Source organism: Dermacentor silvarum, chromosome 2, assembly GCF_013339745.2.
Source record: "Dermacentor silvarum isolate Dsil-2018 chromosome 2, BIME_Dsil_1.4, whole genome shotgun sequence".
NCBI lineage: Eukaryota > Metazoa > Arthropoda > Arachnida > Ixodida > Ixodidae > Dermacentor > Dermacentor silvarum.
Window position 1 is genome coordinate 163,137,596 of NC_051155.1, and position 12,759 is coordinate 163,150,354.

The window sequence follows — 12,759 nt, forward strand, 5'->3', positions numbered from 1 at the left end:
TGCAAGATTGGGTTAGGATTAAGTATTCTGCAAATATTATCTTTTCAGACATCGACACCATAGGCTGTATACTCACAGGGATGATTGTTGCCTAGTGTTTGGTATTTTAACTAAAACAAAGTGATCACCCTGTTAATGTTTTGTACGGCTTTATTATACTATCTGATCACTGTTGATTTCATTGGGAATGTTTCTTCAAATCCTTTTATTAACTTTGTCCTAATTCCCTCCTTGATTATTACCTCTTTCCTAAGTTTACTTCAGTTAGTCTGACTGCTCAACCGCTTACATTTCTAGTTTTTCCAATGTTTCGTTTTGTCTTTCCCTTTCGTTTGCGTTTCTCCTCTTCAAATATAATCATCATCAGCCTGCCTTCCTCTCGAGGGGAGAAGAAGAAGTCTGAGGCCTCGTGAAGCGCGAGCTACTCGTACCGCGCCCAGTGATCTTGTCTGGAACGTTGAGCGCAGCTGAGAGAACCACGATGGGTTGCTTGCCGATGGTGAGTAGATGGACTGTTCTGGTTTGTGGTCGATCCGCTGAGTTGTTTTGCGAGTGAGCGGGCGATGCAGGGGTCGACTGGGCACGAATTTCTTCCGTGCATAGATGTTGCTACTGCACTTGCGGGTGACTCCTGGTATACCTGTTTCTGTAATTGATAATCTTGCACGCGTTCATTTTTCTTTTTTGTTAATTACGAGCCAGGTGAGAAGCAAGGAGAGCTGCCGAATAATTAGGCAAGACGTGTCACTGAATGTAATACACTCCTTTTCTGTGGCTTTCATGAATTGAATTGGAATTCTGGGGATTTTCGTGCCAAACCCACGATTTGCTTATGAGGCACGCCGTAGTGGCGGGGTTCCGGATTAATTTTGACCACCAGGGGAACATTTACGTGGCCCCAATGCACGGGACACGGGCGTTTTTGCATTTCGCCCCCATCGAAATGCGGCCGCCGCGGCCGGGATTTGATCACGTGACCACGTGCTTAGCAGCGCAACACCATACCCGTTAAGCCGGGTTGTGGCTTTCATGGCTACCATATTTTTAACGCGATCGTTAAGGGCCCCGTGTTGCAGAAAAAATTTGACGCAGTTTCACCCGAAAGGCAAAGCACCAATTGCGATAGCAAATTAGTAGAGAGCTATACGGAGTAAGGATAGTAGTTTTATCAGCTGTATAAACTTGGACATGCAGCAGCACCAGCAACGCGCAGAACTGTTGTCGACGCCGTCGGCGTTTCGCCCGCGTTCGCACCGAACGCGCGCGGCGTTTTTATATAAATACGTACTTGGTGCCGCAGCTAAACGTCGCCTCCCCTCCCTCCCTCCCGTCCCCCCACAGCCTTTCGCGCGACGGAAAAAGTTGCGTTTGCTCTCTATATATGGAAAGGAGGAAAGAGACGCTTAATTCTGCAGCCCTTCAGGGAGCACGGCGCAGAACGCGCGTTTGCTATCCGACGTGCGTTCGCTCCCCGTGAAAGCGCGCGTCCCTCGCGCCCTTTCACTCGCACATACAGCGTCCGGAGCGCGGCGACGATTTCATCGCCGTTGACGTCATACGGAACCTAACGGCGACGGCGACGGCGACGGCAGAAATCTGCTTTGGAGTGTCCATATAATTGCTATCGTAATAAAATCCGGCCTAGGTGTCGGCTTCGGCGTAAGCATCGGCCTCCGTGGCATCCGTATAGTGGAGATATTCATCCCGAACCACCCGACCACACAGGCCCTCCGTGTGGCGCAAGGGTTTAGTGAACAAAAATTAAATTTCTGAAAGTAAAACCCATCAGAAAAATCGTAAAGTATGACTTAACTACAGCCTATACTGACATGATAGTGTCGGATTGTAATTTGAATACACGAGAAAAAAGCCTGATAAGTAGCCAGGGATCTTTGAATACTATCACGTTCCACTATTAAGGGCGAAGCTTAAGCGTCCTCCAATTCTGATAGTGCGCGGCTCAAGCAAGCAACGCTCACGCAACAATTTTCAGTATTCTTTTTTTTTGTGTGTATGACCGGTGTCAGATATTTTGTAAGCAGTTTTAAGGATTGGTTGCAGAAACCTTTCGCAGGCAACGAAACGCATATAACAGAGCTAAACTTGCTATCGGACAGTTCGTGGGCACATCGGTCACGAATCAGTGCCATTTGTTTCATAAAATGAGTGACGAATCTGACGTCCATTGAACGCCGGCGCTCCGCATGTTGTTCCATGTTGCGTCCGCCAAACCTTTGTATTGGGTTTATTGCGAAGAGCCAGCATTGAAGCGGAAATACGTGATAGTCGTCTATGGTTACTAGGCAAAACGCGTGTCGGTGGCCGGCATGAGCGACTGACGTAGCAGCCACGTGCGTCAGGCGTCGTCCCTGAACAAGTAGTCACCGCAGGAGATCCAACTCGTGCCCATGCCGCAATGTTAAACTGGGAGCCGGTTGGCGCTGATCACTGAGCCAATACGCAATCAGCCCACTTGGCAGTTTCGGCAAGGTTTGGTGGCATAATTACGGCAAACTTCCAACTTCGAGAGTGGTGAAGTCTGCGGAGACATTTCGTGTATTTATAAATAAGTTGCTGAAACGCAATGCAGCTGCCGATGGAGGACCTTAGGGTGTGAAACAGGCCGAGGCAGAACCATCAACACCGAGCGAACGTAAGCAAAGAGGGGGTTACCAATCAGATGGCCCATTGTCCCAGATGAACAGCGATCTACCTGCAAAGACGGCCTTTCCTCCTCATGCCAAATTTGCTTGTTCGTTTCCATAGGTGCGATGCGACATACGTGTACCTTCTATAAACCCTGTTCACCAGCAGTTTCTAGTCTTGTGCCATTAGGACGTCGAGTCGAGAAAATCTTGCATGCGTTTTGCGAGGCAAGACTACACGCGGATGAATGTTCGCTTCGCGCAACTAACTTTGCGGCAAAACGCTGCCCTTTCCTACACGCATGTCTGCAGCGCACTATGGATTATTTGAGGGCTGCGGATGCCGAATGCCGGCTGTATATTGTCATACCGTTCTAAATAAGTAAGGTCATAAGTAAGGTGTTGTGAATTAACCTGCTAGTGTTGTAGTCATTTGTGGAATGCTAGAGATTACGGTTTCTCTTGGTAATTGTAATCGCATTGCAATTGTAATAATGATAAACTTTCGACGCTTCTTCATTTCCACTGTTATAGTTCAGCGAAATCGAAAGAAAAAAAAACGCTTTGATACTCTGTCCGCAGACGAAGAAGCATAAATATGGAAACGAACATCGCAACTTTATGGCGATGAATCTTGGCTGTGCGAGACACGTTCGGACGAAAGTCCAACTACTGTGCCAAATTGTCGCGTTGTTATGAAACTTGATCGCCGAAAGTCGGCAATGTCTTTGTGTACGTGTTTCATGTCGCAGTCCGGCAACCGACTGGGCTTCTCGCAAGTGACGAAGAAGCCCAAGTTTCTCTACGTGGAGGGCATCCGGCTGTCGCCCGCGCTGACGCAAGAGAGCATCATCTTCTCGCTCAACTTCGACCCGCTGACCACGGACATCGTGATCGACTCGTATCCCGGCTGCGGCAGCTCCTGGGTCGTGCAGATCGTCCACCTGCTGCTCAACAACGGCCACCTCGGAAAGATCGCCGAGTCGCTCACCAGGGAGGTCTGCTACCTCGAGGCAGAAGGGAACCAGGTAGGTGTGGGTGGACGCCGCATATCGGACGTTCAGTTCTGATGAACGGTCAGTGCCGGAGTTTATCGAGAGCACGCAACGCACAGAAGACGACAGCTCACTGAAAGTAAGGCACGTACCCCCGTGAGCAAAATTATACGGACCACGGGGTTGTTTTAAAAACTAAATTTCTTCGTAATTAACAAGCATAAACTGGAATTGACGAGTCCACTGAAAAGTTCGCACTACCAAGTTTGGACTGCAGTCCTCAATTTCAAGTTGCGTTCACAGGCAGAGGAAAAAATCGGCTTTATCGCGCAACCCCTGGTTCGCATACTTGTGCTCACTGGTGTACATAAGCGGTCGAGCACGATGAAGGGAATCATCTGAGACAGTATGCCTCAACGTAGGCTTCAAAGCCAAAAATAATGTTAAAAGCATGATGCTATGACGGCGCACTTGTCTCGAAATAGTGCAAAGCAGCGCTCTGCCGGATTCTTTGGTGGTACCGCTTCCAATAACGTTACCACCATATCAGAAGGATGGTGAATGACATCAAAGTTTTAGTTTTTCTTAGCAAGTTACCACCACTTTTAAATATCGGGTATGTTTCTAGCCTCTTTCGTGGGCCGATATGGTAGCCGTGACGGTCCGGAGATATATATATATATATATATATATATATATATATATATATATATATATATATATATATATATATATATATATATATATATATATATATATATATATATATAATGGCCCCACGGCAGGATTCGAACAGATGGCCCCTAAAGCACAGCAGCCCGATGCTCTAACCATTAGGCTACGGGAGCATGCCTCAGTAGGCATGTGCCCTTAAAGAAGTGCCGACACGAAATTCTCCGGTGACAATTTTTTACTCTTGGGTAATACAAAGCATCTAGGGGACCATAATAAGAACCGGCATCCCCGCAAGCAGGTGTGAATGACCTTTGAATGACGCGAATGTTGCGCACCCGACGTTATGGAGGTTACGCGAATCGCCAAAGCGTTGACGATAGCAAACTCATGCTGCATCGTCTGCTCCATTTCACATGTGCTTCTTCGACGCCAGTAGCCAGGTGGAAGACGCGCACTCCCGGCCGTGTTTCAGCAAACGCACGTACTACAGCTGATCTGAAAATGCGTCGCCACCGGCGTGTTTAACGTCACACTATTTTGGCCATCGCGACGAGTCCCTAAAAGGTAGCCGCGCATCATTCATAGACGTTAAACTTGAAAGAAATTACCTTTTAGCCGCCTGCTGTCAGTTATACTTGTGAAAGCGTTCCTCGTAAGCACGCAAAGCTTCTGCTATATTCAATTCAGCCTCTAAATTTGTTGTCTACACTCCTTGAAGAATTTTCGAGTGCAAGCAAGCGCGTTGAGACGCTTGGCGCGTTTTATGAACACATCACGCGATTTTTCGTCTCCATCTATGTCTGCACATAGTGAAACGTTTAATTTTAATACGTTTTTTAGATTAACATTACTCACATTAACTGTACGATTTTTCTTTGCGTAAGAATTTACACGCCAGGTGGCGAAAGATGTCTAGGCGTGTTCGTGTTCCAATGACTAAGACTGGTGCAAACAAGAAGCTGTATTCCAAGACATCAGGTCATAGACAGCTTCGCTTGCTGGAACGATTTGTAAGACAGCCTATTCAGACCATGCAGACACTGCAGGCTTGTGCCATCATTTTACCACACATAGTAGCCATGGTAGGGTGGCTAGTATAGTACCTGCCGATGCGGGGTTTCTGTAGCGAAGCGCAACGTCCCTCACATCACGCAAACGTGCACCCTCATGTCAGAACAGCCGGCAGGGGAGCTCAAGCGAAACGCTAATAGCACTGACGCAAGCCCGGGCCGCATACGCGCCAAGACCGCTCCGTTGGTCCAAATGCAGAAACAATGAGCTGCTGCGTGTGCGGTGCAAGCTGCAGCTCAAGGCCGGAGGCGGCCAGACGTGGCACTGCGGGAACAGGAGACCTAAAGTTCTCTAAGGAGACCGATGCTAAGCGACAACGTCGACAAAACCCTCCAGTACAAAAACGCGAAGCGGACGCACACATCGTGCCCGCCGTGAGCAAGCCCCAGTGCAGGAACGCGAAGTCAGCACAAGGCTACAACGCCGACAAGACCCGGTAATTTTAACTGATGCAACTCGCGGTCATCGAGTTCTCACTGTTCATGCATCTACACATGCCACACCACGCGTGTTTACTTAGTCAGCTTAGTGCTACTGCAACTCATACCGCCGCTACAGCAACGAGCCTTACACTTCTTGTAACACGTACCATTTATACGTCAAAACATGGACCGATCCTGGAAAAGAAGTGCAGTTTAAAAATGCAAGCTGATCCCGAAGATGGTACAGTCTAAAATTGTGGGCCGATCCCGGAGATGGTTCAGTGAAAAATCATGAGCCATTCCACTCCGTGAAGGTGGATGACCAGCGAGGCTGCTTAGCACGCGACACAGACATGACACAGAATTTTGAACAAACGTACGAACACATTTATTGTCTTCATCAGTGGCCATTATGTGTCTTGATCGGTATACAATTGGTGTTTGCGGCCCGCCTGCACCGATTTCACTCTCGCATCTGTTCTCGCCGTCGCTCTTCATAGGCGCATTGCTCCTCCCCATTACGACGACAGAAGTGAAATTCAAAATGGAGAATGTTTGTTATATCCCACCACCACGGGAGAGCGGCAGGAAAGGAAACTAGATACGCAAGTGCTCGTAACGCCGACAAAGAGAAGGCGGTGCGAACGTAGACATGGCAGACGCGGGTCGCACAGCGGCAAATCTTTGAGAAACTTTTACTATCTGTCTGGGAGTCTACTGATCTTGAAAGCAGTGCCTATTGATAACTAATGTACTCAAAATGCATATCCGATGGACGCCGACGAGCCAGCTGTGAAAGACGACGACGATGAACGCCCGAGCAGTGGCACGAGCGCGTTCGCGCCGACGAGCGAGCTATGGAAGATGACGAACGCGCGAGCAGAGGCACTAGCGCGTTCGCGCGCGACTTGAGGTTTTGCTTAACGCACACGAAAAATGTAGGAACCCTAGCCATAAACAGCGTAGCCGTAAAAAATTTTTAGTCTGACCCTGCTGCTATTCCACTTACGCGAGGGGAGATGCGATTGAGTGTGGTGCGCAGTGACTGTACCCCTATCTCCCCCTCAACTCGTTCAGGAAGACTTGTCTTTCATCGACTTCAACAGGAAGCTGAATAACCTTCCACCATTTTTTAGTATGATGGCAGTCGCCATCTAAAAACCATTGCGAGCGATAGCAACATGCTGATCAAAGAGTTGGTAAGGAGCGACACGTATATAATTCTAAACACATGACACTGTTGCGTAGCAGACAGTAGCGATTCTGTAAACGTCGTCGTTTCGCATTCTTCATCTGTTTAACCTTACAGAGCAGGGTTCACACATTCTCGAAGCTAACAAAGAAACTTCACAAGGCTATACGTGTGACGCCATAGTGATATACCACGCAAACAGATGCAGGAGAATAAAGAACAAGAACTAGCTGGACAGTATTGCCCTAGTAATGCGCTCATTTCAGTGTTATCCCGGCCGCGGTGGCCGCATTTCGATGGGGGAGAAATGCAAGAACGCCCGTGTCCCGTGCCTTGGAGGCGCGTTAAAGGTCTCCTGGGGGTCAAAATTAATGCGGAGTCCCCCACTACGGCGTGCCTCATAATCAAATCGTGGTTTTGGCACATAAAACCCCAGAATTCATTCGTTTCAGTGTTCCTTTTCAGTCTGTCGAGATTGATCAGTGCACTATGGAAAGTGCATTAATTGAAAAGGGTGTACCGCACAGCCTGTCATTATATATGTCCCGCTTGATCTGTAGGTCGACTCGTACCGGGCTCCGCGCATCATCAAGACGCACCTGCCGTTCAATGGCATCGCCTACAACCCTTCGGCCAAGTACATCTACATCGCCCGCAACGTCAAGGACTGTATCGTGTCCATCTACCACATCATGAAGACGTACCCCGACGACTATCAGTTCCAGAACGGGACGTTCGAGGACGTCTTCGAGTGCTTCATCCGGGGCGAGATGGAGTACAACGACTACTTCGACCACCTTCTGCCCTGGTGGAGCTACAAGAACGAGCCCAACATACTGTTCCTCGTCTTTGAGACGATGAAGAAGGAGCCCAAGGAGCACGTGCAGATTATCGCCAAGTTCCTGGGTGGCGTCGCCAACGAGTTCATTCAGGATCAGAACAAGCTGCAGTCCCTACTGCGCCTGACCAACATCCTCTTCATGAAGCTCAAGGCGCGCGAGTACGCCTCGGTCATGCCTAAGAGGAAGTTCTTCGTCCGGGAGGGCGTGATTGGTCAGTGGAAGAACTTCTTCACGGGCGAGCAGTCACGCCGCATGAACAACAAGTTCTTCCAGAGAACCGTCGACACGCCTATGAACCTGCTCTGGAAAGGCATGGGCGTCTTCGACTGACTGCTCTCACGCGTGCTTCTTTTGCGACTGCCGTGCATGCGTAGGTTTTTTTTTTTTTTTAAGTTGGGGCGGCGGAAGCTTAACTTGCCTCTTTCCATGTATTTTGTAGTTTATAGATGGGTGTTTCGTGAGTTGGTGTTTCAATAAATTGTTCACGATTATTCTGTAGTGAGCGATGCGAAGAACGTATGTTTTCCGGCGACACCATGTCCAGGCAACGTGAATACTGTTCCAGTTGTGTCCGCATGATTTAGAAAATAGAGGAGCAAATAATATCACTGGGAATATATTGTTGTATAACATACTTTATTCGCACACGCTGGAGGTGGAGGGTATTCAGAAAATCCGATCTACGAGTACAAGTTATCAGCGCTTCATACAGCACCAGCACCAATGACACCTTAGTCGCGATTACAATGCTGAGGCCCGTATTCAGAAACATAACTTAAGTAGGGCGTCAATAAGTGAGGGAAAAGTACAAGTGTTAGGAAAGTTTTAGGACAGTACTTCAAAAACGAAAGTAAAGTGTCACTTTCGAAAGTAACACTTTTATCGAAAATATGTCGTCTGGTGTCGAGGATACGTAAATTACGTGTACCCGATCGGTTCAGTCGTAAAAAAAATGCAGCAGAGTAATGCGGCTATAAATATTGCAGTGCTTGCACACGCATTCTGCTGAGTAAAATACAGATAACCATTTTGTTTTAGCGCTTTACTCAAACTCGTCTGGCCACAAGTTCACATTGGTTCTCGCAGCTACATCGCAGCCACTGCGGTTGTGTGTGTCGCCGTCTCGACGTTTTTTTTGGTTTTTGTTGCTGAAAACGTGCGGCTGTTTGTGCGTAGAGAGTGTGTGTGTGTGTGTTGCGTGTTTTCACTCCACGCTGGACGATGGAAAAAAAAAACTTTTCCGAAGAAGAACGCGCCGTGCTCCGGAAGCTCGTTTCGCGCATGAATTAAATTGAGTTGGTATACGCTAGCACAGAATGCAATTCTGTGCTAGCGTATGGGAACGCCAGCACAGAATTGCATTTACTACTAATCAGAGCGGTGGGCGAGGAGGACATCGAGACACTTTAGTGGCGCGGAGGATAACACCATCTAGTGGTGTTGCAGGAGACCGAGTTTGGTGTCACATGACTGAACTCTCCTCTCTCATTGGCGGAAGTGCACGTGCCACCATGTGTGCTTCTACTATTGAGAGAGAGGATGGTGAAGGAGGTCTCAGGGTTGAGAGAGGAGGTCTGCGGACAACACCGTCAGCACGAAACTGAGGAACGAGCTAAGCAAAGCCAATTAACGCTTTAAAACCTCCTGAACGCCTCACTTATTAACTAGGGATCTATCACAGCATCAAGCGCCAAGCACACTTCGCCGCTTTTAAGTTTCATATTATTACGGAGTGGTGTGGCTATGTCAGAACTCGAATGAAAGAGGGAAAGGGTGATATTGGGCACGACCTGTTTCATGAATGTTTTGGTCAGCCAACCTGAGAAAGAGAGAGAGAAAACATTTATTTGGACCATCGAGGTCGTTGATCTTGAGGACGAGTGGGTGGCGTCCTCATTCCAGGACTCCAGTGGCCATGCCTGCTCGACGTACTTGCTGGACGAGAGCTTCTTGTCCCGCCAGGGTATCGCAGGTCAGCTGTGCCTCCCACCGCTCAAATGACGTGCTAGGCATCTTTAAGTGTTGAGGTTTTATGGTTAGTCATCGTGACATATATTCTGTAAGTACATAGCATTTATACTCACTGCATCCCCATTAGAATATTGCTACGCTAGAGCTATAGAGCAAGGGCGGATGAAGAGGAGGACGAAGTGCGTTTGTATTTGGAGCAGCTCGGTGTCAAGGCTGACTACCTTATTATTTGTTTTCCTTTTTGAATATTTATTTATTTATTAACTTAATTTATTTTAATTTTCAATCATAGTACCACCCGGTTCGTGGCCTATCCCCCGCAGTGGGTTTGTGCCATTATATGATGCTTCATAATCATCGTCATTACCTCGGTATCGGCGCGGCCAACCCGTTTATCATCTCCTCATTTCCTCATAAACACATCCCATCGTAACAATATTAATAAAAATACCATGATATGGACGGTCTGCGTCAGGTTATGCACGAGGCAGCAAGGAAACGTGGGCTTGGCGATGCCTCCGATATTTCACGTGCTACAACTCGCCTAACGCTGCAGAGAAAACCAATAAGGTGCGAGATCGGGCCAGTTGGCGTTCCATCTTGTTAAACAGCGCGAAGCGAGACAAAGGACGAAGCTTGTCTTCGCTAGCTTCGCGCTGTTCAACAAGCGAAAAGCAAACGGGCTAAAGAAGCAGCATCCAGCGGATCACTGATATAGAAACTGACGCCAGTGACCACATCCACTTATTGTTTGCTATTGTTGCTACTTGATCTTCCTGCTTGGGCCAAGTCGGTGACTCGCAGTATTTTGAAATTTAAAAACAGATTTTGGGGGATTTTTATGCATCTCTTTCGCACTCACAAAACTTCGCACAACGAGCCGGCGCATTTCTTATATGAAGTTGGTCTGGCTTGGCCTGGTGAACGCGTCTCCGCTTGCACTCGTGATTTGGGTGCTTTATGATCACGGGGACCACGGCGTGGAGCCGACAGAAGTAGAGGAGGAAGAAAACCAGATAAACTTCTATCAGGTTCATAGTGGCCTTTCTCCCTATACTGAAAAAAAAGTACCCATATATTCCCCATAACTCCCCTATGCAACAACATCATGTGACATTTGTGAAAAACGGGTATTTATAATGACACGTGCACTTGTTTACCTTTCTCCGACGGCCGCTTTTCACCGGCTAACAACGTTTAAACGTTAACGCTCGGCGCAGGATACGCCTGCATGTATAGGATGTTCTGCAAATGTTATCAATGGTTCTATCCGTTGCCTGTTGTCACCGACCCTTCTGTAATCTCATTTTATGCGCAACGCGAATTGTGTAGTGCTGGTAGTACTTTCTGTAAGGCACGCGGGCGCCAGCGATTACGCTGGAACCTTCGACAAGTCATGTATAAAAGCCGACGCGCTTGACCCACTGATGAGATTTCGACGATCGCCGACTGCACTCGCCGCTATCGTTGTGCTTCGATTGTCACTTGCTTTTGTGGGCGCAGGTTCTCCCAATAAAAAGTTAGTTTCGTGATTTACAGCCTTGCTAATGTGTTATTCACCGTCACTACAACGTGACATCTATATCCTATATGTATCATATCGGATTATTGGATATGGGAATTTTGGGGCATATGTGTTTTTTTCAAAAGGGAGCTGTTTCTTCTCTTTGATTGCGTTTTATTTATTCATTTAGTCCGATCTCATTCTATATGTACCGCTAGATTCCTGGCCAATCCCCCGTTGTGGTTATGTGCCATAGTATAGAAATCATCATCTTCACTAGACCACGCGCCAGTCAGTGGCCGTATAAAGACCACTGCACGGTGTTCTGCGTTGTCAGCGCCTGGTCTGACGCTGCGCTGGCCTTTGAGGAACTGGCGGGCCCCTTCCGAATCATCTCCCGCATTCGTGCGCTTCTTCCCTGCACCCGCGACCGCCAGCGAGACGGCTGCGAGAGCGTCCTGAACGACAAGGAACCTTCGGCGACCGACAACGAACCCAACATGCCGCGGTCGGACAGCGTGCCACGACGTTTGCAAAGAGAAGCGCGTACATACCAAACTCCGCCGGCGAAAATCGTTCGAGCGAGGATTGAAGATTGCGGGATTCCAAAGCCGCCTGCACTTCCGCAGGTACGCAGTGAGCGGTATTACGAATCCCTTTTGGGAGACAGATCATTGACTAGCAACAGCTCTACAAATTCCAACAGCCACTGCTACTGCACCGACCAATATCGCGCGATCGGTACTACTGAAGAGACCGCGTCTTCTGGGACAACCAGGTCTGCAGGCACAGATCAGAGGGCCGAATCAGCGAAGCGATCCAATCGACCTATCGAAACGGTCTCGCGAACAGCTCTGCTATCCAGCGATGCGCCAGAGTGCAGTGACGGGCCTGCTCCTTCACGCCCGAATCTGAAGCCGGGCGCCGAGGAACCGAATCCGTCCGCGAGGTCAGTGCAAAAGCTCCCCGCTAAGCCGCAAAGCCTCGACTTGTGCAATCAAGCTTGTCGGGCACGTAGCGTGTCCTCCCGACACCGCAGCGCCGCGTTTCGCAGCACCAGTTCCCGCTACAGGTACCAGAGCGAAGATTCTTGCAGCACGGCGAGCTGTTTTGGCCGAGTTCGAACCGAACTCTCTTCTTCCGAGAAACAGTTGGAAACCATCGAAAGGGGAAACGCAACGTGGGATATATGCCAGCAATCACACGGAGCGTCGTCGATGCCTCCAGAGTCATCGCCGGACAGGAGAGAAAACATCGAGTCCTCGAGCAGAGACTTCTACCAAGAAAGCACCAGTTCGGTGCAAACCTCACCAAGGGCATTAAGCGCCTCCGGCTTCACGCATCTCTGGAGTCCATCAGATGCTGCCTCGCTTGCCGCCAGTTTCATGGACGAGCTCTCTACGCAGCTGATCGACACCGGCGACCTGTTGGAAAATACGAGC

The 12,759-nt window shown here is 48.7% G+C and overlaps 1 protein-coding gene across 1 annotated transcript; it reads left to right on the forward strand.

Moving 5' to 3' along the window:
• The first annotated feature begins 405 nt into the window (after nt 1-405).
• LOC119440528 (sulfotransferase ssu-1) lies at nt 406-8,281 on the forward strand. Its single transcript, XM_037705429.2, has 3 exons — nt 406-499; nt 3,398-3,673; nt 7,561-8,281. The coding sequence occupies exons 1-3, from the start codon at nt 482-484 to the stop codon at nt 8,170-8,172; spliced, it is 906 nt and encodes a 301-aa protein (XP_037561357.2). The 5' UTR covers nt 406-481; the 3' UTR covers nt 8,173-8,281.
• Nucleotides 8,282-12,759: the final 4,478 nt, after the last annotated feature.